This window comes from Eumetopias jubatus, unplaced genomic scaffold (assembly GCF_037043125.1).
Source record: "Eumetopias jubatus isolate StellerSeaLion01/CBP00866 unplaced genomic scaffold, mEumJub1_p1.0 scaffold_8, whole genome shotgun sequence".
NCBI classification, from domain to species: Eukaryota; Metazoa; Chordata; class Mammalia; order Carnivora; family Otariidae; genus Eumetopias; species Eumetopias jubatus.
This window is the reverse complement of record NW_028274814.1, coordinates 11,678,333-11,705,103: the sequence shown is the minus strand read 5'-3', so window position 1 is coordinate 11,705,103 and position 26,771 is coordinate 11,678,333. Positions and strand designations below refer to the sequence as shown.

At 35.4% G+C, this 26,771-nt stretch overlaps 1 protein-coding gene across 3 annotated transcripts in view; it reads left to right on the top strand.

Moving 5' to 3' along the window:
- The window catches only part of GPR158 (G protein-coupled receptor 158), a 434,263-nt gene that overhangs the window by 304,439 nt on the left and 103,053 nt on the right, over window positions 1-26,771 (top strand). For all 3 annotated transcript variants that reach the window (XM_088025524.1, XM_088025523.1, XM_088025522.1), the window contains one exon: window positions 5,798-5,866. In XM_088025524.1, the coding sequence (XP_087881650.1) occupies window positions 5,798-5,866 (69 nt within the window). The remainder of the gene's footprint in view (window positions 1-5,797; window positions 5,867-26,771) is intronic.

Genomic DNA, 26,771 nt, shown 5'->3' with positions numbered 1-26,771 from the left:
GTATTTACCCAAAGAAAATGAAAACATGAATTTGAAAAGGTATATGCACCCCTATGTTTTTTGCAGCATTATTTAATATAGCCAGGATACTGAAGCAACCCAGATGTCCCTCAATAGATGAATGGATCAAGAAAAAGTGGTATATATACACAATGGAGTATTAATCAGGCATAAAAAAGAATGAAATCTTGCCATTTCCAGCAACATGGATGGATCTAGAGGGTATAATGCTAAGTAAAAACAGAGAAAGACACATAACATATGATTTCATTCATATGTGGAATTTAAGAAACAAAATTAAAAAAAGAAAAAAGAGAAAGACAAAAAAAACAGACTCTTAAACATAGAGAACAAACTGGTGATTGCCAAAGGGGGTAGGAGGGTTGAGTGAAGTGGTGAAGGGGATTAAGAGTATATTTATCATGATGAGCACTTAATGTATAGAAGTTGTTGAATCATTATATCATACACCTGAAACTAATATGGTACTGTATGTTAATTATACTTGAATAAAAATTTAAAGTAAAATAAATAAAACTCTCTAAATTGCTTTTATTTCACTTTAGCAATCTCTGTCCTGAATATATTCTTTTGCTTTTTCTGTACCTTTTTCATTGCTGATAATGTTTTGGAAAAACCAATACTGATTTTAACTAACCACATTTTGGGCAATTGTTCCCTGAAAAATTTTCTAAATGTGAATGGTTTTTCAATATTTCATCACAGATCTTCTAAGACAAAATAATTGCATGTAGTCTGTCAAACCAGATGTAGTCTGTTCTCATTTATTTATATAACTGTAAATAAAATGATTAAAAAATAGCATCCTCATATTTCTCAATGTTAGGATTCTCTTTAAGGCCACTTTTACATCTTGCTTCCAATTTGTTACTGTGTAATTGTTTCATCACGTGTTTGTTTATTTGTAATCTCCCTGTCCATGGATTTCTCTAAAGAAAGAGAAGTCTGTTCTGCTAGCATGGCTAATTCTTTTTGTAAATAATATAGATTTACAGTCTTGGTTTATGATCCAAACCTATGCCAGTTCATTCTTTTCAGAATCTAATTCTATTGCTTTATTATATTTTCATCATGCATTCTGAGGTACTAGCTGTGTAAAACTACCTTCATGCTCACAGGTTCCTTTTGTAAGAGAAAGAAACTTTCATTGCTACAAGACTAAAGAAATCAGCTATAATTCAAAATAGCTGTACTGTTTTAGCAAGATATACATTAATTTCCCCAGTGGCTAAAAATGTCTTAAAAATATAAATGAAGTAGTTAGTCCTTGTAGAATCAAGGAAATAATGACAAACCATTTTAATTGTTTTTTAAGAAATCAGACTTCAGCATTCTCATCGCCTTATTACTTCCAGTGACTTAGCTTCCTCTGGATGCCCACATCATGAGCAAATCTTGTGACAACTGCAACTGTGCTTCATCTTATGCCTCTCTACCTTGCATCCAAGGATTATGGAATTTAGAAATTGACTTTGACGTAATTTAATAAAACTTGTATAATAAGATTAGCTCTTTTCTTTAGTATACAGGTTTGATATCTGACTGTTACAAACTTTCTTTAAGTCAGTTCAGAAAGTTTAAGAAATGGGGCAGGTGGGGTGGAGTGGAGTGAGGTGAAATCTGCACACCTCTATTGTAAACTCTGGAGTTACATTTATTAGGCTTTATAGAGTCTAAATGAGAGAGTTGGGCTCAATGATAACTCCCCCAGCTCTATATTTACCTGTAAGTATCATAAAAATACTGTTTGTTGATTTTATGCATCCGGTTGGTACTGAATAAAAACTTAAGTAGATACTAGTTGGGAAGACCTTCGTTTAGACTTCTTGGCATATTATGATGCCTAGTGGTGGAATTTTCCAATAGCTAAATTGTCACATTTTAGAATACTTTAATTTTACTTAAATTATTAAAATGCATATTACATAGCAGTACATGATTACATCTCCAAAGAAATGAAAATATTTTTGAATAAGTTGCTCTGTCCTCAAATCTATCCACTTCTCCAGAAGAAAAAAAAACATTGTATCAGCTTGGTATGTATCTTCCAGATATGTATTTAATATATTTATATATATCTAGAATATATATGGTGTTGACTTGTATGTATGTATTTTAAATAAATAGTGTATTATATATTATTGATCCTCTTTCAATAAAGTTTTCTCAGAGTTTCTCAGTTAGCAATTCTGGTTAAAGGGTTACATACCACCATTTCTATCTCAGGCACTACTGTGAAGGAGATGAAATTATCTCTTGAGTATAAAATTATTATATTTTATATATCTATTATTTTGCTCATTATATCCCTTGCCCATCTTCATTTTTCTTTTTTTTAAAGTTTTTATATTAATTCCAGTTAGTTAACATACAGTGTAATATTAGTTTCAGGTATACAATATAGTGATTTAACACTTCCATACCTCATCCTGTGCTCATCACAAGTGCACTTCTTAATCCCCATCACCTGTTTCACCCATCCCCCCACCACCTCCCCTCTGGGAACCATCAGAGTCTGTTTCTTGGCTTCCCTCTTTCTCTTTTTTCCCCCTTTGCCTGTTTACTTCGTTTCTTAAATTCTACGTATGAGTGAAATCATATGGTATTTGTCTTTCTCTGACTGACTTCACTTAACATAATACTCTCTAGCTCCATCCACATCATTACAAATGGCAAGATTTCATTCTTTTTGTGGCTGAATAATAGTCCATTGTAAATAAATACCACATCTTCTTTATCCATTCATTAGTTGAGGGCCAATTGGGCTGTTGCCATAATTTGGCTATTGTAGATAATGCCTATAAACATAGGGGTGCGTGTCTCCCTTTGAATTAGTATTTTTGTATTCTTTTGGTAAATACCTAGTAGTGCAATTCCTGGATCATACGGTATAGTTTTATTTTTAACTTTTTGAGGAACCTCCATACTGTTTTCCAGAGTGGCTGCACCATCTTCATTTTTCAATCCCTCCTCTTTCCTTCCTCGTCCTATCACTTAGACTTCAAGGAAAAGATTTCTGTTCTTCACTTTGAACTTAAGTCAGCATGTTATTTACAACATTTGTATATTAATCCTTGGCACCAAGTATACAATAAAAGGCTTCTCTCTAGTTCAAAGAACTTCCAGTACCAATAAGACAACAGGGAAATGTTTTAGGGAGCATGAGCTTTCTTTTTTTGTCCCTGAAGTCCTACCTATTAGGTACCTACTCATTCTGTGAGGCCATGAAGCCAACTCAGTCCAAGAATATTTTGAAAAGAAAAGTGTACATTTGGAATAGGCCTTCCATTTGATTATAGAACCACTTGTTGGGATTCCAGTTAATAATTTGAAATTATGGGCTCCTCTGCTCAGCCAAGAGCAAGGCAGTGAAGAGTTAAGAAGATTGCTCAACAAAAGGAAACAGGTTATTTACTCTGAGAATATATGCACCACTACCGCTGTTATGTAGTAATAACTATTGTAACACAGCTAAGAAATACTGGCCCTGAAACAAACAAAAAAAAAGAACTCTTGGATTCTCTACCCCCACTTTGGGCTCTTCTGAGGCCATCTGGATCTCAAGCATTAAGAAAAATATTTGACTGCTACTTCTATGGATTTCAAATTCACTATCCTGGCGCTGTTTCTTACTTTGAAGAGTGTATACCTACTTGCTAAGAATTGGGCATAATAGTAGCCATTTTGTATACTTTACATTTTGTTAAAACCTTCAGATTTAATAAGATAAATATTAGGATGCCCATTTTATGGGTGAAGACTGAAATTCAAAGTGACCTACTCAGTAATTGTTTCATAATTCAGACAGATGAAGAGAACTTCAAAGTCTGTCTTTTCCATTAAACCTTGCAGCTTCTCATCATATCCCTTTCTTTAAAACAATATTGCATAGAGGGGGCACTGGGTGCCTCAGTCGGTTAAGTGTCAACTCTTGATTTCTGCTCAGGTCATGATCTTGGGGTCATGGGGTCAAGCCTGGTGTGGGGCTCTACCCTCCTCAGGGAGTCTGATATTCTCTCTCTCCCTCTTCCTCCGCTCCCACCCCCCCCCACCCTGCACTCAAACGAGCACGCTCTCTCTCTCAAATAAATAAATCTTTAAACAATATTACATAGATTGTTTTATAAGCAGTCTTGTATAATATTTTGGACTCTCACTCAGTGTCATCTTTTTGTAAAGTTTTAAAAATCTAGTATTCATAATTAGGTATGAATGTAATTTACCATCTTAGAAATTCCACCAGCCAAAATCCATCTACAGGCTTGCTGATAGAAGTTTTCTTTTCACTAAAAGCATCTGCTAGCTAAAATAAAGACCAATAGTGAGAAGCCACTTGAATAATCAAGTCTGTTCGCTGACTAAACTTGTTTCTCCATTGCAAATTCTTAGATTAATGAAAGCCTTGAGTTCTTTTGAGGGATTACATAAAGTATTCCTCTATGTCTAACGATGTCCTAGCAGTGTTTTGAAGAGATATTATAATTTTTTTCCTCTGGCTGTCATTTATCTGACATTGTGTGGGGTTTTTTTTTTGTTTGTTTTTATTTTTATCTGATGTTGTTTTAATGTAATGGACTCTTGTGGCTTGAGTTTTTAGCTTCTTTTTGTTGTTGCAAAATCAGTTGCTACTACTTCAAATTATTTTCCTGTGAAGGTACTATATTTGCACCAGGTGTCATTTTTGTATATATTTCATGTTGCATTTAGTGAAAACACAGGTACTCTAGAATAACCTGTTTTTGTGATTGTATTCTTTTTTTAAAAAAAGATATTTATTTATTTATTTGTTTGTTTATTTGACAGAGAGAGACATAGCGAGAGAGGGAACACAAGCAGGGGGACTGGTAGAGGGAGAAGCAGGCTTCTTGCAGAGCAGGCAGCCCGATGTGGGACTTGATCCTAGGACTCTGGGATCATGACCTGAGCTGAAGGCAGACACTTAATGACTCAGCCACCCAGGCGCCCCTTGTGTTTGTATTCTTAACTAATATATTTACTCTGTATTGATACTTGAACTCATTGAAGCAAAATTTTTTATTAGAAGATAAAATTATTTGGTCTTTTATTTCTTGCCACAACTTCAGTCATTCTGCTTTGGAAAGATAATGCTATTTGAGTCTAACAAAATATCTTAAGATTATTAAGCATATTTATGCATAGTAAACTTTAAATAATTAGGAAATTATTCAAAAATCAATTTATTCTATTGAATTTTCAGTTAAGAATAATTTAAGCATATTCACAAGGTGAAATACCTCTGTTATTTAATGTGACTTATATTATTCACATAGTGAAGCTCTGTTAGGTGAGCTTGGGTGACTATTTTTGACATGATGAGGTATATATTACTGAGATGCCAAGACCTTGTGTGTATGTCTGTTTTATCCACTAAAACCGTCCTGGAAGTATTTGTGAAATGGTTAAGGGTTAGCATTCCATATGTACTTGTGGTTGATGTTTCAGAAATACAAGCAAGATATTTTCTATCTGTGAACTTCTTGGATTGAAAGGATCTTCTAAAAAGTGTTCTCAGCTGCTCAGATTGCTCATGGATTCAAATTTTAGAGAACAAAATTCCGTGAAGCCACTGGCAATATCATCAAGTCCACCACCACCTTTATAGTCAGTCTTTTTGCATGTTTCAGTTAAGTTCACTTCTGAAATACTAGCCAATTTTCATTTACTGGTTGAGGCATTGTCACACTAGCATAAGTTCTTCCATTCTAGGAATGTAAATTAACAATGACTCTTTCTTTTTCTTTTTTTTTTTTTTTAGAGCATCAGGGCATCAGGCCTTATCCTGCTGGAAACAATTCTCTTTGGGTCTCTGCTTCTATACTTTCCAGTAAGTGACATAATTGTATTTTAAAAATAACCATCTGTTTTATTTTGCTCAGGCAGTAATTTTATATATATATATATGTGCGTGTATTTATATATATATATGTATGTATATGTGTTTATATAAATGTATGTGTATATATATATGTATGTATATTATAGTATCAATAACTCTTCAAATATATATTACTTTTTTACATATGTATATACAAGTTTATATACCTGTATCTATATATAATAGACATATAAAGTAAAGTGGAGGTAATTGTACTTTTCTTCCCAAATTTATGAAGAGGGTTGACTGCTTAAGTGAGCTAACATAAAAAAGGCATGCTTGATATGTATGCTTGCCATATACATATAAATATTGGTTTCCTTCTTCCCTCTCTACTTGAATCAAAACCATGAGACACACCAAGTTTGTGCTGAAAAATTCCAGATGGTTACATAGAAAAATAAACAAAATAGATGTATGTGTGGTATTTGTGGCGTAGATAATCCTAGTAGACTCTTCCTGTCACCCTGGTAACCTGTCTGTAACCACAAGGTAAGTACTTATTTTCCTAATTCAATTCAACTGACTTATATTCAGCAGTTATTGTGTGTTAAGTACTATTGTGTGTTAAGTACTATATTAAACTGGGAATGTTTTGTGAGAGAAACTTGATTTCTCCTCTCAGGAAGCTTACAATTTATAGAATGAGATGAGTCCGTACAGGCAATTATAATATAATTGAAAAAAGCTAAGATACTGTGGAGGCAGGGTGCTGTGGAGACACTTAGGAGAGACAACTAACCTAAGTCTAGGGAATAAAATATCCCTCGACTGAGATCTGAAAGATGAGTAGATGTTAGAGAAGAAAAAGGTAGGGCTTCCATGGCGCCATGTTCTTTTTGGTTTACCTCTTACCTCACTAGCTGCTCCATTTCAGCCTTCTTTGCTGGTTCTTAATCTTCTTTCCCACCTCTTAATACTTAAGTGCCTCAGGCATCATCCTAGTGGAGCTTTTGATATTCTGCATTCTCCCTCAGTGATCTCATCTAGTCTCAAACCTTTAAATGCTATTTATATACAATGACTCCCAAATTTATATTTCCAGCTTAGACCTTTCCCCTGCGCTCTAAATTCATATTCAGTTCCTTACTCTGCAACTCCACTTGAGGGTCTACCAGAATTCCCTATCATGTTCTTACCTGAGATACTTTTTCTCCCACACACCCAAAGTCAGTCTCCCCTATCTCCATTGATGACAACTCTTTCCCACTGTTTACTCAGGCTAAAACTTGGGAGTCATTCTTGACCACTTTCTTTTTCTCACATCCATCAGAAACACTTCCAAAACACTCCCTCCACCTCATTCAGTGCTACCATCCTGGTCTAAACCACAATCAGCCTCTTCTGGATTATTGGCATAGTCTCTCCCTGGCCTCTGTCTCTCTACACTAACACCCCTGTGATCTGTCTATTTTCAAAGTATCAGCTAGTTGTAATGCCCAGTTTAGACCATGACACCCCTCAAAACTCTCAAAAGGTTCACAATTTTACTTATAGTAAAAGCCAGTATTCTTAGAATAAGCTCCAAGATCCAACATGATTAGGATCCTGCCCCCCCTCCATTTCCCCATTCTCTAACCCTCTTCCCCCACTCAGTGTTTTTAAGGGTTCTTAATTTATTCAAGTTTTCTACTTCTTGAATTATATTTCTTCTTCAGATAGAAATTTATTTGGGTATAATCATTTTAACCTTTTCCATAAAATCATCCATATTACTGAAGTTGTCTAATTTACTAGTATGGAGTTATGCACAGTAATAAATAATAGAAGCAATATAAGCAATATAATACAAAGAGTCTTTATCATGCCCGGGATTGTTTCTGTATAAATGGCAAGTTATATATCATAACATTTTATCTTCCCCACAGAACTACCAGAAAGATGTTTAGCCAAAGTTATAGAATCACCCACTTAGGAAGTAAAGACCCAAATGACTTCACTAATCTGAATAATAATCATCTGAATATCTGTTGTTGCAGTCACCATCATCTTTTTTCCTGAACCTCTGCTATTTTAAAATACACTTTGTATCCAGTAGCCAGAAGGATATTTTTTTAAAATATAAAATCTAATCTGTCACTACTTCTATAGCTAGCTTCCCAGAGTTCTTAGAATAAAGATCAAAACCCTTGATATGGTGTATGATGTTATATATAGTGTGATCCTTGCCCACCTCCCCAGCCTCATCCAGTACCACTTTCCTTTTCACTTTGCACACCCAGCTACTCTGACCTTTCCGTTCATAAATGATATATAATCTCTCTCATGGTGGTATTATAATGGCTCCCCAAAAATGTCCATTGTCCTAATCCCTGGAACCTATAAATATGTTGCCTTACATGGAAAATGGGACGTGATGAAATGAAGGACTTTGAGATAAAGAGGTTATCATGGATTTTGTAGATGGGCTCAAGGGTCCTAAGTGAAAATGAGAAGAAGACAAGAGAGAACCAAAGAGAAACCATCATGAAAAAGATTGGACTGACTCTTGCTGGCTTTGAAGATGGATGAAAGAAACCACAAGCCAAGGGATGTAGGCAGTCTCTAGAAGCTGGAAAAGGCAAGGAAACAGATTCTTCCCAAGAGCCTCCAGAAAGAACACCATGATTTTAGATCTGTAAGATCCATTTTGAACTTCTAAATTCCATAACTGTAAGATAATAAATCTGTATTGTTTTAAGCCACTAAGTTTGTGGTAATATGTTACAGCAGCAGTAAGAAACTAATATGCCTCTTAGGACATTTCCACATGCTTTTCCTTCAGTTTTGAAGAGTCCTCCTTTCTTCCTACCCACCCCCCACCCCCCCGCCATCTCATGACTTCTTTTGCCTAATTAACAACTTGCTAGTCATCCTTCAGATTTCTACTTAAATATCACTTTTTTAGGAGAGGTTTCTTTCCTTGACTCCAAATCAGAGTCAAATTCCTTTTAATAGTTTCTCATGGAATCCCACTGTCTTTCTTGACAAACCCCATCTCAGTTTGTAAGTGTACATTCACAAATGCCATTATTTGATTAATGTCATTCTCCTGCACAAACTCTAGTTCTTTGAGAATAAGGAGATGATACAGTTATTTTGCTCACAGCCAAGTACCTGTAACCATAGTTGAAGCACAGTAAATGTGTAAAATTTTCTGTGAAAAAAATGAGGTTATACTTGAATGAATTTAGACCTGTACCCCAAACTAGTGGCTATTGTCCTACTGAAATAGTAGCTTCCAAAGAATCTGCTTGATTGTGGAAGACTAAGAATGATGATCCTTATTAATATTACTTTATTTAGTGCTAACAGGCAGTAAAACACTTACTAATGTTATTTTGAGATGTTAGCAAAATTTCATTTTATTTTTATTTATAAGGTTCATACTTATTCAAATCAAGTGGTTATATTAATGAGCATGGGCATAAAATCTATAAAAGGATTTTAAAGCCTCTTAAATGGATGAAGTGCTCTAGAAAACAAGAACATTTGAAAGAAGAGTAAATTTTATGCTGCTAAATGTTCAAAGCAGTTATTAAAGACCCTTTCATTGACAGGTATACAATTTTGAAAGATATGTGATGGACCTGTACCTATTGATGATGTCAGATACAGAGAAAAAAAAGGAGAAAGAAAAAGAAATTTAAGAGGAATGTGAAGATAGCACTTCTGCTTCATAATTCTGATATGCCTGAGAGGGAAAAAAATAACAGAAAAGAAGACTTACCAAAAAAAGTCTAACAGAAACCTCATTAGGTTGACTTCATGATTAATTAGGTATCTCTTTCATCATTTATAATATATATTTTTCTGTAACTGCTTGAGATATTATCTAGTTCCCAAGTTTAAACTGTGTACCTTGGTTTCAAGTTAGTTAGTGTTCATGCTCTGAAGACAGAAAGGGTCAGGTTACTTAATGAAGGTTTGAATGGAGCATAAGACACAGGACAGGAAAGGAGATTAAAATATACTATTGATTGAGTCTGGTAAGGAAAGTACTTTTATTTTAGGTGAGAGAATGGGAGATGATATATCAGAAATTGTTAGGAAAGCTTTTTGCTACATAGGCTGTGTATATGTGCGTGGGTGCATGTGCATAAAACATTCTTGACAAGAGACATAAGTAATTTAGTTATTGGACCAAGGCTCATTGACTTCCCTGGGTTTTACAGAAATGAACTTTATAACTTTTGGCTAGACTATATGCTGCAAGGAAGATCTCTGTATTAAGTGATAAAGGTGTAATTCAGTAAACCTAATATAGCCGAAAGGTCTAATCATTTGATGATATAAATATGACCTATACTTTTCCTATTTGTGAAATATCTTACCTACTTTCTGTGTTCCTGGCGTGGTCCATACCAAAATTGCTTCTGAAAGTTTTAATGGTGATTATAGGTTTTTGGTTTTTTGGTTTTTTTTTTTAAAGTATGCTTGAATAAAGGAAAATTGTTTTCAGGGCTGGGTAACTCCATGGAAGGAGGCTTTGGGTATTCACTGTTCTACTGAGTTGTTATGCAATGAGCCTTTTCTTCTTCTTATGCTGCATATTGTTGTTCAGATTTGCAAGAATTAAGGTTATTTTTGTCTTTTCTAAGCAATCTTAGACTACAGACAATTTCATAACAATGCTTATATTGGAAAGTCCAAATTAGAGATTATCATCATTGTGCAGATGAGGACAAACCAAAATCTGACTAAATTTAGCATTGTTATAATTGGATAGCAGAGAGCGAAAGCTTTTAATACATTTTCTTACAGATTCTCAAGAGACTCATGATTTGAAGTCCATACATTTGTGAACAAATGATTAGTCTTCATAATCATATAAAAACTTTCATATAATTTATAGAAAAAAGAAAAAACTTTAAAATATCAACTAAAGTATATTTTACCTGTTAAATTACATAAAATGACATTTTGTGGATTAGTAAAACATTTTAAGTGATATGGAATCTAGAAGTTCATTTTTGACTTGTCTAAACCACCAGTTTCAGCTAATAAGGTGAATTTTTTCCTGTAACCTTGATTAGCTATCTGGATGGCTGATGTGCCTTTCTATACCCATACATGTGTAAATAAATACTAATTTTCATGTTGTTTCCCTACTCCACCCGAGGCCCTAAAATAAAGAACTATAAAATATTAGAACAGGAAGGAATGTCAGACACAACTTAGTCTTTATTCAATGCCTGTTTTGCAAATGAAAAGAGAGTCTGAGAGAAACTGTAACTTACCCAAATTTTCTCAGCTGAGTAGTGAGAAAGCCAGGATTAGAATCTAGTCTCTTGACCCCTGGTCTAACACTGTCACTCTATGACAGTACTTGTGATAGAGGGGTGAATGTGTGATTGAGATAACATTAGACAGGATAATCAGGGATGCTCATGTTCTACCCCCTTGTTCAGGCACCTTTCCTCATTAGGTCTCCGAGGAAATAAAAGGCAAGAGGATAAAACAGGGAACCAATTTAAAATAGTTTAAGGTTTGACTGTAAGACCCAATATAAAACTCCTGTGAACTTGGATGGAGCATGTTATTGAACCATATGAAGTTGCTGATACTGAATCATTTTACTTACAAAAATGGCTATTTTATATTTGGACCTAATAAATAACCCTGTAGACCATATCAGGTTGGTTTCAGTGGCTCAAAACCTAAGTCAGTTAAAAGACTACTTTTTTTATGATCACTCCAAAGCCTAAAACTGATACTCAGATTTTTTTATCTCCAGTGTAGAGCACACACAACATTCAGAAGCAGAGTTAAAACAGGAGCATATTGTTCTGAGCATAGAGCTTAAGGGGAAGGAAATAAAGACAGAGAGTTGCAAGCAGGAAGGAAGAGTGAGAATGTGACCCTGAGAATATAGCTAAAGCAGCTGAGCTTTTAATCCATTATTATTATTGTAACTATTTATTTTAAAGATCAAATTAACCTAAATTTGCCCAGTGGAGCCCCTTCGACTGTCTCCTTCTTTTCACATTATCCTATCATTCTCAGCACTTCCCTACATTCTACTTCAACAGAGAGTACTTTCCCTAGCCCAGCCCTGGAATCAGCCTTTTCTCCAAGGAGCCCTGGTTCTTTTTGGAGAGAAATGGTAGCAGTTCAGCCCTGAGACAGATTCGCATAGGGCACAGAGTTCCCAATTTTACAGCTAGGCCAGTGTTCCTCAAATCTCAGTTATCTAGGGGCTTTTGTAAGGAGATTTCTCCTCAACTGAAAGATTCCATCCTTAAAACACAGTTTTTTTAAGCTGATCTAGGCTGCATCTTACTTGGTGTTATCTAGATCCATTTGGATGAATCCAGAGCAAAAGGGAAAAAGTAAATTGGAAGGAAAGTTAAATACTCATGAGCTTACCAGTACTGTCAAGAAAATAGTAGTATGGGAATAGTTGTTTCATGCCAAGGTAGCTCAAAGAGTATAGGAATAGGAGACTCTTTTTTTTTTTTTTTAAGATTTTATTTATTTATTTGAGAGAGAGCATGTGCCCATGCGCTCATGTGCTTGCGAGCACGGGGAGGAGTAGAGGAAGAGGGAGAGAATCTCTAGCAGACTCTGTACTAAACATAGAACCCAACATGGGGCTCGATCCCAAGAACCTGAGATCATGACCTGAGCCAAAACCAAGAGTTGGATGTTCAACCAACTGAGCCACCCAGGTGCCCTGGGAATAGAAGACTCTTAATCCTCAAACTGCTAGCAAATTTTAGGAATATTGGTTAAAATATTGAGATTAAATGACAAAAACCAGACCACCTCCTTCAAGGGAGCTTAAAGAGTGTAACACTAAGACACTCTGTTCTCTATTATAAGACAGGTTAGAGGAATAGAAGAAATAGTTATAAATGTCCTGGAATTCTGTGCAGTTCTATTTATCCACTTGTTCCCTATACTCTTTCCTCAGCCTACCAGAGAGAAGACTGATTGTTGGTAGGTGTGGTCTTCTCATAAAAGCATGGAGGCTATCCAGTATGCATATTACAGGGTATCTGGTTAAGAGTCTTGGATCAGTGTGGCACCTGGGTGGCTCAGATGGTTAAGCGTCTGCCTTCGGCTCAGGTCATGATCCCGGGGTCATGGGATCAAGCCCCGCCTCAGGCTCCTGGCTCAGCGAGGAGCCTTCTTCTCCCTCTGCCTCTCTCCCTGCTCATGCTTTCTCTCTCTGTATCTCTGTGTCTCAAATGAATAAATAAAATCTTAAAAAAAAAAAGAGTCTTGGATCAGTGATATGTCAGGAACTAAGTAATTATCTTCTTTTAGCTGAAAGTTTTAATAAACTGAGAGAGCCTTTTAAATCATTGAGAATTTTACCCCTAGCTTTAGTTTGTGAGTGAAAAAGCAACAGTGTTTACATTTTTGCTAAAATAAATACCAATTAGACTGTATGCCTCTTGAAAATACTCTGTTTTTTTTTTGAGATGTAATAATTACCATTACTTGCAAACTAAGCACAAAGAAAAAGTCACAACCAAAAAACCAAAGTCAGTATCATCCAGAAATAATCACTGTATACGTTTGATCATTTGAGACATCTGTGTATGCACATTTATAAATTGAAATAGAAAATGGATGAATGGTCGAAATCAAGATACAGATCTATGACATTTTATAAAAAATTAATTATAATATTTATTGTTTTAACCAAAAAACTGAAGTGAAACTAAAAATATTACTAATTTTTAGATAAATGAATCTTCACAACAAGCATTGTTAGTTCTAATAGATCTTTCTAAGATTAAAAAAGACTATAAAATGTTTTAAAAGTTGGGTTAATTCTTTTTCACTTAGCTGTATGTTTCAACTTTAGACAGTATCACTTTACTTCAGCTGGGACAGCTAAGAAATCAAACATAAATACAGTTCCTTTTGCCCCTTCCCTCTACTTTTTGATTTTTCTTAATAATTTTTGAATTGTTAACGTTTATAACGTAAATAATATGCAATTACAAAACTATTATTCACATAGTTGTTTAACCTTAGGTCTGTATTAAATAGGTTTAATATTTTCCACTGATCTTTGTAACCTGACTTCTTCATTCGTCAGTTCTTTATTTTGATTTGTTCCTTGGTTTTCATTAACAGATTTTTCATGAAGGAAGAATGAGTCCTATAGTTCTTGAGTTTTTATATGCTTGAGAATCTCTACCCATTGTCCTTTATACATGAAGAATAGTTTAGTTGAGTATAAAAATTTCCGGACACACTTTATATTGTTCAGAACTTTATATCCATTATCTGAATATTTTCAGCTCTTGAAATAGCCTGATTGCATTCTTCAGTCTTGAAACTAAATAAGCTGGGAATTACCTTGAAATTTATCATTCTGTCTTATTTTTTTTTCTTAGATCATAGTGTTTCTTTTCAATATATAGATGTAAGACCTCTTCTATTCCTGGACTTTAAAAATACATGTATTTAATTTTTTGTTTCTTCTTCAGGAACAGGAATTATGTATACATTGGATTTTCTTTTCCTTCTTTATCTATGTTTCTAGTCATTTGTATATCCTTGTTTTTTTCTATTTTGCTTTGTGTGTTTCCATCAAGCCTTTATTCCGTGACCTTTACACTATTCTCAGGTGTGTATATTCTGCTTGAGTTGATTCTGATATTCCTTTAACCTCTCTACTGTTTTTATTTTATTTCCATTTTCACTTTCTTCCCTCTTCTCCAGCTTTCTTGGAGCAATTTTATCTCTTTCTCTGTTTTTCTTATCTCTTCTTTGACTCTGAGCTTCTTTATCAGAGGGAACATTTTTTTGTAATTTCTTTGAGGCCATGAGAATTATTTATTTGAACTTGTGCCAATTTTCTTGGGTAACGTCACTTTTGTTGTCCATTCTTCATGTGCCCCTTTCCTCCGGTATTTAAACAAAGAGTCTGTGCTGGTTCCTTTCTGATTTCTTTTTTGTGATAATTCTTTTTTATTGCAGTACAATATACATAAATATAAACTTACCATTTTAATTATTTTTAATGTACAGTTTAGTGGCATTAAGTACATTCATAGTGTTGTGCAATCATCACCACTATTTCCAGAACTTTTCCATCATCCCCAATTAAAATTCTGTCCGTTGAATAATAACTTCCCATTCCTCCCTTACCCCTAGTTGTTGGTAACCTCCATTCTACTTTCTCTGTCTTGAATTTGCCTATTTTCAGGTACTTCATATGAGTGGAGTTGTATGGTAATTGCCCCTTCGTACCTGGCTTATTTCACTTAACAAAACGTTTTCAGGGTTCTTCCATGTTGTAGCATATGTTAGAATTTCATTCCTTTTTACAGCTAAATAGTATTCCCTAGTGTGCATAACACCATGTTCTGTTTACCATTTATCTGTGATAGACATTTGGGTTGCTGTCACCTTTTGGCTATTGTAAATAATGCTGCTATGAACATTGGTATCTGAGTCCCATCTTTCAGTTTTTTCAGGTATATACCTAGGAATGAAATTGCTCGATTATATGGTAATTTAACTCTTAAGAAACTGCCAAACAGTTTTCCAAGGTAGCTGCAGCATTTACATTCCCACCAGCAATGCATGAGGATTCCAGTTTCTCTACATCTTTACCAACACTTATTTTCTGTATTTAAATAAAAAAAATTAATAGCCATCCTAGTGGGTGTGAAGTGGTATCTCATTGTAGTTTTGACTTGCTACTTTTCATTTTTGAAGAAAGCAGTTTTTATATGTAGCTCTTTTATGAAGAATTAAGTGGAGAGCAGCAGGAGAAGTAGATTGATGCAGGCTACTTCTTTATTTTGAGGTCACATGAAGCCATACAAATTTAGGTTATATTATAATCCAAGCCTTCGCCTTCCTTTTTTACCCCACTTAAGCTCTGGTGACCTTCCTTGGCTAGTGTGCCAACTTAGGTACATCAACATCTAAGATGATCTCTCCAGATCTCTCTCCAATCTGGGATGAAACTGTGTTTCTATAGGAAAATCCCCCAGTTTCTTTTTGGCCCTCCTATACAAATATTCACTCTCCAATGAATAGATCTGTTAGAATCATACTTTTTAATTATAAGCTTTTCAAGAGCAGGACTATGTTTGCTGCATCTGCTTCCATTATAGCACATTAAAAATTTGTCGAGCTTCAACATAATTCTAACTAAAGCAATTAAACACATACACATACACATACACATACATAATTGTACAGCTAGAAATCTCTTCTTTATCTCTGAGTTCCCTATAGAGAGGTGGAAAATAATCTAGACCGAAAAGGAACTTTTAATTCTAACCTACACAGTCTTGCATGACCTGGCCCCACTTTTACCTCTTTGACCTTGGACTCCCCTGCTCTCTGCCTCTCTCACTCTGCTGCAACAGTACTGGTCTTGATGCTCTTCCTTGAGCAGACCTGGCATACATCTACCCCATGGTCTTGACCTTGGCTATTTCCTGGAGCAGTCTTAACCCACATATCTCCATGGCCAGCTCCCCCATATCCTATTCTTTAAATCTTTCAAATGTCAACTCTTCATTGAAAGGAAGTTAAGGAATTCATTATTTTGTAAAAACAGGGAGAGGTTAATTCAAAAATTAGGACATTAAAGTGAGAATAAACCACCACAATTGCAGCGAATTTCTAATGGGACCAAATGGAGACAGATTCAGTGATGATGTGGAGGCAAAAATGTCACAATTTGGCAGTAGACTAAGAACATAATAAATTATCCTGAGAATGCCTTTATAGCAACAAATAAGGAGATCCTAGCTCTGGCAATGAGAGAGAATTTGATAGTCAGATGGTTTGAGTGAAAAGATAAGAAAGTGTACCTCTGCAGCAATGTCCTAGATAGCATATTATAGCTCTCTAGTTAAAAAAAAAAAAAAAAAAACTTATAAAAAAGGGTAAAGTCTCAGTTCCTTTCTAACTCCCTTGCTAGAGTTGGTGAGATAATGTTTTTGCCCATGGGAAAAAAAACACATCAGGAACTCATTCTGCCTCTTTTTTCAAGTTACTATTTCTCCTCTGTTTACAAAAATGCATCTCAAAACCTCAATGAGATACCACCTCACACCAGTCAGAATGGCTAAAATTAACAAGTCAGGGAACGACAGATGTTGGCGGGGATGTGGAGAAAGGGGAACCCTCCTACACTGTTGGTGGGAATGCAAGCTGGTGCAGCCACTCTGGAAAACAGTATGGAGGTTCCTCAAACAGTTGAAATTAGAGCTGCCATTCGATCCAGCAATTGCACTACTGGGTATTTACCACAAAGATACAAATGTAGGGACCCGAAGGGGTACGTGCACCCCAATGTTTATAGCAGCAATGTCCACCATAGCCAAACTGTGGAAAGAGCCAAGATGTCCATCGACAGACGAATGGATAAAGAAGATGTGGTATATATACACAATGGAATATTATGCAGCCATCAAAAGGAATGAGATCTTGCCATTTGCAACGACGTGGATGGAACTGGAGGGTGTTATGCTGAGTGAAATAAGTCAATCAGAGAAAGACATGTATCATATTACCTCACTGATATGAGGAATTCTTAATATCAGGAACAAACTGAGTGTTACTGGAGTGGTTGGGGGTGGGAGGGATGGGGTGGCTGGGTGATAGACATTGGGGAGGGTATGTGCTACGGTGAGCACTGTGAATTGTGCAAGACTGTTGAATCACAGTTCTGTACTTCTGAAACAAATAATGCAACATATTTTAAGAAAAAAGAAAAAGAAGAAGATAACAGGAGAGGAAGAATGAAGGGGAGTAAGTCAGAGGGGGAGACGACCCATGAGAGATGATGAACTCTGAAAAACAAACTGAGGGTTCTAGAGGGGAGGAGGGTAGGGGGATGGGTTAGCCTGGTGATGGGTATTAAAGAGGGCACATTCTGCATGGAGCACTGGGTGTTATGAACAAACAATGAATCATAGAACACTACATCAAAAACAAATGATGTAATATATGGTGATTAACATAACAATAAAAAAATTTAAAAAAAATTTAAAAAAATGCATCTTAAATTTTCCTGTGCAGACCCAGGACACATAAGTAGTTAACTATTTCTGAAGTTTGGTAGTTTATTTTTAATTAATAAAAAGACCAACAAATTTATACCTTAGGTTTTGGGTATTATATGTGAACATATAATTTTAGATAACTTTAATGGTCTCTAAAAACATCCTAAGAATTTTTAGACATTTATATTAACAAACTACCAATACCATGAAATCTAGGTTTATCTGTGTTGTCTTATACGTGAACAATTTGACATAAGAAGGTAAAAAAGACATTTAAAGATATTTAAGAGATAATTCAGAAAATAGTCACAAACAGAAAAATAGTTGTGAAAAAATTGAAATTAGCAATGTATCTTTAAAAATAGTTTCCTTTTTAAAGCTATTAGAGGAAAAAATCATGAAGACTTAGATATACCGTGTAAAAGGGTAGCAGGTATTCTTTTAAAAAATGACAAGAAGATGACGTTTTGACAAGGCAAATCATACCTTAAATGTCAGGGACGACACAATGTCACTAAGGAGTCGCAATTCAATAAAGTAGATTTATTATTTAAAGAAAATAGCAAAAGAGGAAAACTATAAAGATGTAATACTTACATAGAATCATATTAACAAAAACCTAACATCAGAGTATCCTGAGCCTCGTATAAGTGTGATTAAAGAAAGCATTTGGACCGATAGCTTAAATTAGAAAGGTCAGTGTGAATGTCTGGGATAAAGAACAGATTGCTTTCCTGGAATGTATTGGAAAAGTGTGTTAATTTATTTGTTTATTTCAGTTATCCATTTACCTAAAAGCTGTGATTATTGTATACAAATGTCTCTTCATGTTATAATTTCTGTAATATAAAGAAAATAGGTTAGTTATATATTGTGAAAATATAATCATTATTGATAGACCTTTAGGAATACTTAATATAAATTATTTAAAGGAAATTTAGTTTATGATTAGTTGTATATAAATCTCCATGATTTATCTGTTCTTGAGTATGCAAAATGAGGTTTATTTTGAATGCCATCTCTAGGCTTCAGCAATAATATAGATATGTTCAGATGACATTCTAATCCAAAACTTACTTTCAGTTTAACTTCGACTTTCTTCATTCTTCACACTTTTTCATCACACACCCATCCTTTTCATCATGCTTATAGAAATGTGGAAAAAAATGCTTGTCCTGCTCTGTGGTCTTGTCTCCTTCACACATCAGTCATGCCGTTCTGTTGTTCATTGTGAGGAGGATATGAGAGGCTTTGCTGGTCATATGGGTTTTTCTCAAAACAGTTGCACATTTTGCCTTCTGATGTAAAGCACAGCATTTCATCATATGCTCTAAAATAAAAGATGCTCTAGAAAAAGAAGAGGTCCAGTGTATTTGTCAAATGCTCGTACTTAGGGAGTCACAGCAAACACTTCTTGTTAAAGGCTTTGAGATCTGCAGTAAAGGAATGCACTTAAAACCGAGCCATTTCTCTATCTTGCTTGATTTCATTATACCCCTTTCTACATAATACCTATTATATAATTTATAATTATAATTATATAATTAATAATATAAATCCTATCTTTGCCTTAAAGAATACATATTAAAAATCCCATAATGCAGTATGATTCCATTTATACAGAATGTGAAATTGTGTGTGTATGTGTCTGTGTGTCTGTGTATATAATATGAGCATATGAGGTAAACCTTAAGAAAGCAGAAAAATGCCAAACACAAAATTCAGGATGATAGTTGCCTGAGACAGAGGGGAAGAGCATGGGATCAAAGAGGAAGCAGGGCATAAAGGAAGCTTGTAGTGAATAGCAAAATTCTCTTTCTTAAACAGAGTGGTGGATAAATGGGTATGGGTATTTATTGTATCTCTATATAAAATCATCATGACAGACCGACAGATAGATAGACAGACATGTTGTAATGGTTGGAGGTCCAGAAGATGAAGAGGATCCAGCAAGGGAGACTGGGAATGCCCTGGCAGGGAAGTAGCAGTAGGATCAATTGAATTCAGTCAAACACATTTTGTTTCAAGAAGGAGAGAGAAGAGAGTGGTTAATTCCTTCAGATGCTGCTGATTTGTCTTCTAAGATGGGGGACAAGAATTGCCTGCGGGACTTGGGAATGTTAAGGTGGTCTTGACAAGACCAGTTTTGGAGCAATAGTGGGTGATAAATGGAGAAGATGAAATAGAGACAGCAAGTAAACCCCTTTTATCGGTACGTTTTACGGTAAAGAGAAGTAGGGAATTGGGGACTGGGGAAAGCTATAGGTCAAGTGACTTTTTTTTAATGAGATAAATTACATGTTTGCATGGCGATGGAAAATGACGGTGTGGGAGAAATGTGAATATCATCATAAGGGAAGCCCTTAAATAGGGTCCAGTAAGTGGAGGGGTTGAACTTAAATCAGAACATGTTCAGTTCACACACTGATTAGTAAAAAAGGAGGTACTGGCTTCTTTTCCATAAATAGCAAGTGAAAACCTGGGGTCAGGGCAAAAATTAGAAGTGGGGTCATCTCTGATGTGTACATTTTGGCTGTTTCTCTCATTTTCCTGTTGTTCAGGACTTCACGCTAGATTCAGGCAGTATCTCAGTGCAGTTGGTTGGGAGCCCTTATGAATAAACTGCAACTTTCAAATAATTGATGGTGACTTTTCAGACTTTAGGATCTGTTCCACAGTCTGTGGTGGTCTGGCTTCATGTATCTCCTCCAAAAACTGTACGTTCTATGGCAAAATGACTGTCTCTGATGGAATAACAACAAAGATGCTGGTACTGTTCAGGCACATCTGGATCCATGCACTCTTCAAAGGCTGTCACTGTACCGGTCATTCAGTCACTTAGGCTATTTCTGCCATCATAAAGCAAATGAAAAATTCAAGTTACCTACAATACAGATCTACAGGACTAACACTGAACTGATCTGTGATATAAGCTCTAATGGAATTTTAATTAAAAAATTTAAGCTACAGGGCGCCTGAGTGGCTCAGTGGGTTAAGCGTCTGTCTTTAGCTCAGGTCATGATCTCAGCATCCTGGGATCAAACCCTGCATCGGGCTCCCTGCTCAGTGGGGAGTCTGCTTCTCCCTCTCCCGCTGCCCATCCCACGGCTTGTGCTCTCTCTCTGACAAATAAATAAAATCTTTTAAAAAATTTAAGCTACAAAAATGAATTAAACACTTAATAATCCAGACTTTTTGGCAGCTGTCAACAACATTGAGTAGTACTGAAATTATTTTTCCTTCACTTGGTCAACCTTTTGCCATTTTATTTCACCTTCTTGTCTCACTCTGTTTAAATAGAATGTTGAAGGTAAAAGCTGAATGCCGAATGTTGGTGAATTGTACAATTTTTAGTTAATGTTTAAGCAGCATTATTTTCACCTTGGAAATCTTGGCTTTAAAGGAAGTCTCACATTTATCCTTCAGTGTCTTCTCAGTTCTTCCTTAGAAAAATATATTCTATTTCTGCCCCTTTGTATTTGAGAGAAATGAATCCATGATTCTCTAAAAAAGTCTTATGGTAACATTTTAAAAGCGTTGAGAAATAAAGTCCTGTCTTCAGAGTCCTGGACTTCAGGGAGGTGGAGCAAGAAGAGAAGGAGAGGGAAGAAGGAGATTATTTCTCTTATTAACATTGTTAATGAATTTAGGGGAAAAGTAATAGTATTACAGAACAACTAAGTATTGCAACTGTCATTTCTCTACTGCAGTATTACTGCATTATGTTTGGTTTTGTAGCTGAGTTCCTGTGTTTCTCTCTCCATTATAAACAACAACAAAAGGATCTCCTTAATAATGAGAGTGGACATTTATTGTATGATTTTCCATATCATATATCTGAAGTGTTTTATATGTGTTATCTTATGTCTTGTACATCCTCGCATTCCCCAATGTGTAGCATAATGCCTGGCATATAGTAAGGATCCAATAAATATTTTTCCAGTTACTTGTAAATAAGGAATTAGATGTGCCAAAAACAATGCCGAGCTTTCGCATGATAAAAAAGTTGCTACCTGAGAACAGGATATAAAAGTCTCCGACAAAACCCTGTTACAGAACCCTGTCTTCATGGTTGACATACTAACAAAATTAGAATTGTTACTTAACTTTCTAGAGACACGTGATTAAATTATGTTAAAGTAGTTGTTTCCTGAAAAACTTAATAGACTAGCTGGTCAACACCTTATCTCTTATTTACTTATCTGATCAGTCTTAGGCTTTATAGTATAGTGGTTAAGAGCATGGACTGTGGAACCATTGTAACTGACACTTGGTAGCTGTGTGACCTTAGGTTAGTCATTTAACCTCTCTGGATGTCCATTGCCTTATCTGTAAAATCAGAATTATAAATGTACCATTGGATGATTTTATGCATGCAAATGCATAATATGCTGGCACATGTTATGAGGTGTGTAAGTATTAGGTAACAAAGTAGCATAACTAAAGTAGTGGTTCTCTGACTTTACAAGCATCAGAATCATCTAGGACTTGTTAAATCCCAGATTGCTGAACATTAGTAAATTCAGTAAATCTAGGGTAGGGTCAGAGAATTTGCATTTCAGATAAATTCCTAAGGGATGCTGCTGTTGCTGGGCCATGGTCCTGGAACCACACTATGAAAACCATTGGCCTACAGCAGTGCTTTTTCAAACTATGTGTCGGTGAACGAATGAATGTTTTTAACTTGTCTATTTTGTTTTATGTCAGTCTGTCATAGATTGTAAAATACAATTGATATTAATCACCTGGAAAGAGAAATGAAAAGAAGAGTTATTCTTGGATTGGAAGTTGATTTTGTTACCAGATAAATGGGAATTTGCACCTTCAAAAAGGGAGACAATTCATATAGCAAATAAAGTGAATGTGTACACTCAGGTTTCATGTTAGGCTAGTCCCCTCCGGCATTTTAGCAATCTTTTCTTTTTTTACCCTCTTTCAATTGGAGACGAAAACATAACGTATCCATAGGTTCCTGGGCTTGAGATATGGTTATCTTTGGATGCTATTATTCTGCCTACTACACCAGTCATCCAAAATTCTCATGCAACATACCAGTCAGGCAACCCTGATCCAACTAGAGCTACTAAAAATCGTTGAGACACTTTAATATCCAAAGCCTGATTTTAAATATAACTGGCCAACAGACCAAAAAAAAAAAAAAAAAAAGTCCTACAGTGCCTATACCATGAATTTGTCCTTCAAATAATTTTACTCTACATAGGATTAATTTATTTTTCTATAATCACTCACCAACATCATTTAAAAATTAGCAAAGTCCCCATTAAAAGTCATTTTTCTCCATGATTATAAATCCTGGGCCCTCGGTCCCTCGATGCCAGACATCTGCTGGACTTGCATAGTAGCGATCCCAGTTAGGAATGTGCCTATGTATTCTTGTTTTCCATGGTCCCACCTGACCTACTTTGTTTCATACCGAGTAAGTTACTGCCTGGCTTTCAGTACAGTGTTTGATTTTGCTGCCCGTAAAACTGAAAATTTTGACAAGAAAAGTAAAAGCATCCTTCTTTTGATGCCTACTTAAAACTCCAATTCAAAAGAATAACACAGTATTTAAATTAAAGAAGTCTCCCATATGCTCCAAGAGTTCCTGTGTAAAATAAACAAGTAAACTAACTAAAAATAAGAATTTAAAGAGGTATTGCATAATTGTGGCTATTCAAAAAATCAGAAGGTAGGTAACAAATGGTATTAGGATCAGATAAGGTGCCAGGGTCAGAATTAGCTGCAAGTACCAAGGCACATAAGAACAGAAGGTTTAAAATGCTGAACTCTCTTTCTCCCATAAAAAAGAAGTATGGCAGTGAATAGTCCAAAGCTAATTGTATTTCACACTTACAGGGATCCTGGGTGACCCATTCCCTCTATTGCCTTCTAACAATTTCATCTTCATCCAAGGAAGCAGGTGGGAAGAAAGTGTGAAGGGGGAGGAAAAACTATACTTCTCTTCCATTTAGCCAATCATTTGTCAGAATTTCATTACATGGTCGCTCTTAGCTTCAAAAGAGGCTGGGAAATAGTTTTGTTTTGTTTTGTTTTTTAGCTAGGGGGCCATGTGCCCATCTGAAAAAAACTGGGAATTCTGCACATTATGATCTCACCTCTGCCATGCCTGTAATTGTTGCTGGTTTGCATCTTCTGTATTTCTTCAATGCATATATGTTATCTTTATTTTTTTTAGGGAGGTTTTTTAAAAAATTATTTTTTATTATTATGTTCAATTAGCATATCATACATCATTAGTTTTTGATGTAGTGTTCGACGATTCATTAGTTGCATATAACACCCAGTGCTATGTACACAATGTGCCCTCCTTAATACCCATCACCCGGTTACCCCACCGCCCCACCCCCCTCCCTTCTGTAACCCTCAGTTTGGTTCCGGGAGTCCAGAGTCTCTCGTGGATCATCTCCCCTCCGATTTCCCGCCCTTCCTTTTTCCCTTCCTTCTCCTAATGTCCTCCATGCTATTCCTTATGTTCGACAAATAAGTGAAACCATATGGTAATGTCTTTCTCTGTTTGACTTATTTCACTTAACATAATCCCCTCCAGTTCCATCCATGTCGATGCAAATAGTGGGTATTCATCCTTTCTGATGGCTGAGTAATATATTATCTTTATAAAAGAAAAAAAAAATGTAAACTGAAGTCCTGTCCCTGACTCTGCCAAGCCATGACTTTTGAAGAGAGAGAACTAAGGCTACTGAGATACTGATTATGCAACTCGCAATGCAGACTTCGTTTTGTGGAGGACTGCGCTCATTATTAATTGTGATCTTTATATAGCTCCTCTTGTTTCTTTCACTTCCCTGGAAAAAAAGTAATTATGTAACATGTGATTCAGACAGGAAAGAAAGTCCTTATTTAATCTATGGGGCTATTAGATAACTACTAAAAGAGGGACTCACCTAAGATAGATTTTCTCACATGGGGTTTTCTGGTGACAGCTCAACTCCTTTTAGGGTGTACTAATTTCAGTGGCTTAAAGACCTTTGAAGTTATTTTAAGCTATAGTGTAGGCACACTAAGTATAGTATGCTCAAACCGGGAACTATGGTTTTTACTCTAAGCTTCATTCCCTTTGCTATGAATTTTTTTAAGAGAGATAATATTGCTACAGATTACTAATTTTGATGTTCAACAAAATGCTCCACATTTCTTTGAAGTCAAAGATGTCTCAAATTGGAATAGTTGCTACAGAAGTTTGTTTAAGGAAGCTTCACATTTAAAAGGCTGGAAATTTTATCTGGACTAAGGCTAGGACCAATTTTTGGCAACTATTGCTTGTCATCATATATTTAGCCTTTGCCTCTACTTCTGTTGGTCTCCTATACTTCTAAATTTTCCTCAATCACTGGGTAGATGTCAGTGATAAGGTCTCATACTGTAGGGAGTGATGATAGGAATTGTTAAGGACTAGTAAGACATATTCTGAGAAGCCGTTTACAAATTGAACTCCCAGATATTACAGGGTACTGAATAAGGTACAAAGTTTTTTTAGTGATCGTTTTATTCTTGTTTTTACAGATGTATAATTAGCATGCAATGTTATAGTAGTTTCAGGTATACAAAATATTGATTCAACAATTCTATACATTACTCGGTGCTCATCGTGACAAGTGTAGTTGCCATTAGTCACCTTATAATGTTATTCAAGTATTTTTGACTAGATTCCCTTCGCTGTAATTTTCATCCCCATACAAACAGAAGTTTGTACCTCTTAATTCTCTTTGTCTTTTGTACCCAATCCACCTTTCCTCTGGCAACCACCAGTTTGTCCTCTATATTTGAGTCTGTTTTTTGGTTTGTTTCTTTATTCATTTGTGTTTTAGATTCCATATGTAAGTGAAATCGTATGATATTTGTCTTCCTCTGCCTGACTTACTTAGTATAAAGCCCTCTAGGTCTATCCATGTTGTCTCAAATGGCAAGATTTCATTTCTTTTTATAGCTGGAGTAATACTGCATTGTGTACATGTATCACATCTTAGCCATTCATCCATCCATGGGCACATAGATTGTTTCCATATCTTGGCTATTGTAAGTAATTCTGCAATAAACATGGAGGGTGCATGTATCTTTTTGAATCAGTGCTTTCATCTTTTTGATGAATACTCAGAAGTGGAATCACTAAATCATATGGTCATTCTATTTTTAACTTTTTGAGGCACCTCAATACTATTTTCCATAGTGACTGCACCAATTTTACATTTACATTTCCACCAACAGTGTATGTTCCCTTGTCTCCACAACCTCTCCAATATATGTTATTTCTTGTCTTTTTTATAATAGGTATGATTTGATGTCTCATTGTGATTTTGATTTGCATTTCTCTGATGATTGGTGATGTGGAGCATCTTTTCATGTGCCTATTGCCCATCTTCTTTGGAAAAATGTCTCTTCAGATCCTCTGCCCATTTTTCAATCAGATTGTTTATTTTCTTATTATTGAGTTGTATGAGTTCTTTATGTATTTTGGTAATTAGCTCCTTATCGGATATATGATAAGCAAATATCTTTTCCCATTCAGAAGGTTGCCTTTTTATTTTGTTAATGATTTCCTTCACTGTGAAAAAGCATTTTAGTTTGCTCTAGTCCCAGTCATTTAGTTTTGGTTTTGTTGAAATTACGTTTGGAGTCGGATCCAAAAAAATACAGCCAAAAATGAGGTCAAGGAGCTTACTACCTATGTTTTCTTTTAGGAATTTTATGGTCTTATAGTCAACTTTTTAATCCATTTTGAGTTAATTTGTGTATATGGTATAAGATAGAGGTTCAGTTTCACTATTTTGCATGTGGCTGTCCAGTTTTCCCAGCACCATTTATTGAAGAAACTGTCCTTTTCCCATTGTATATTCTTG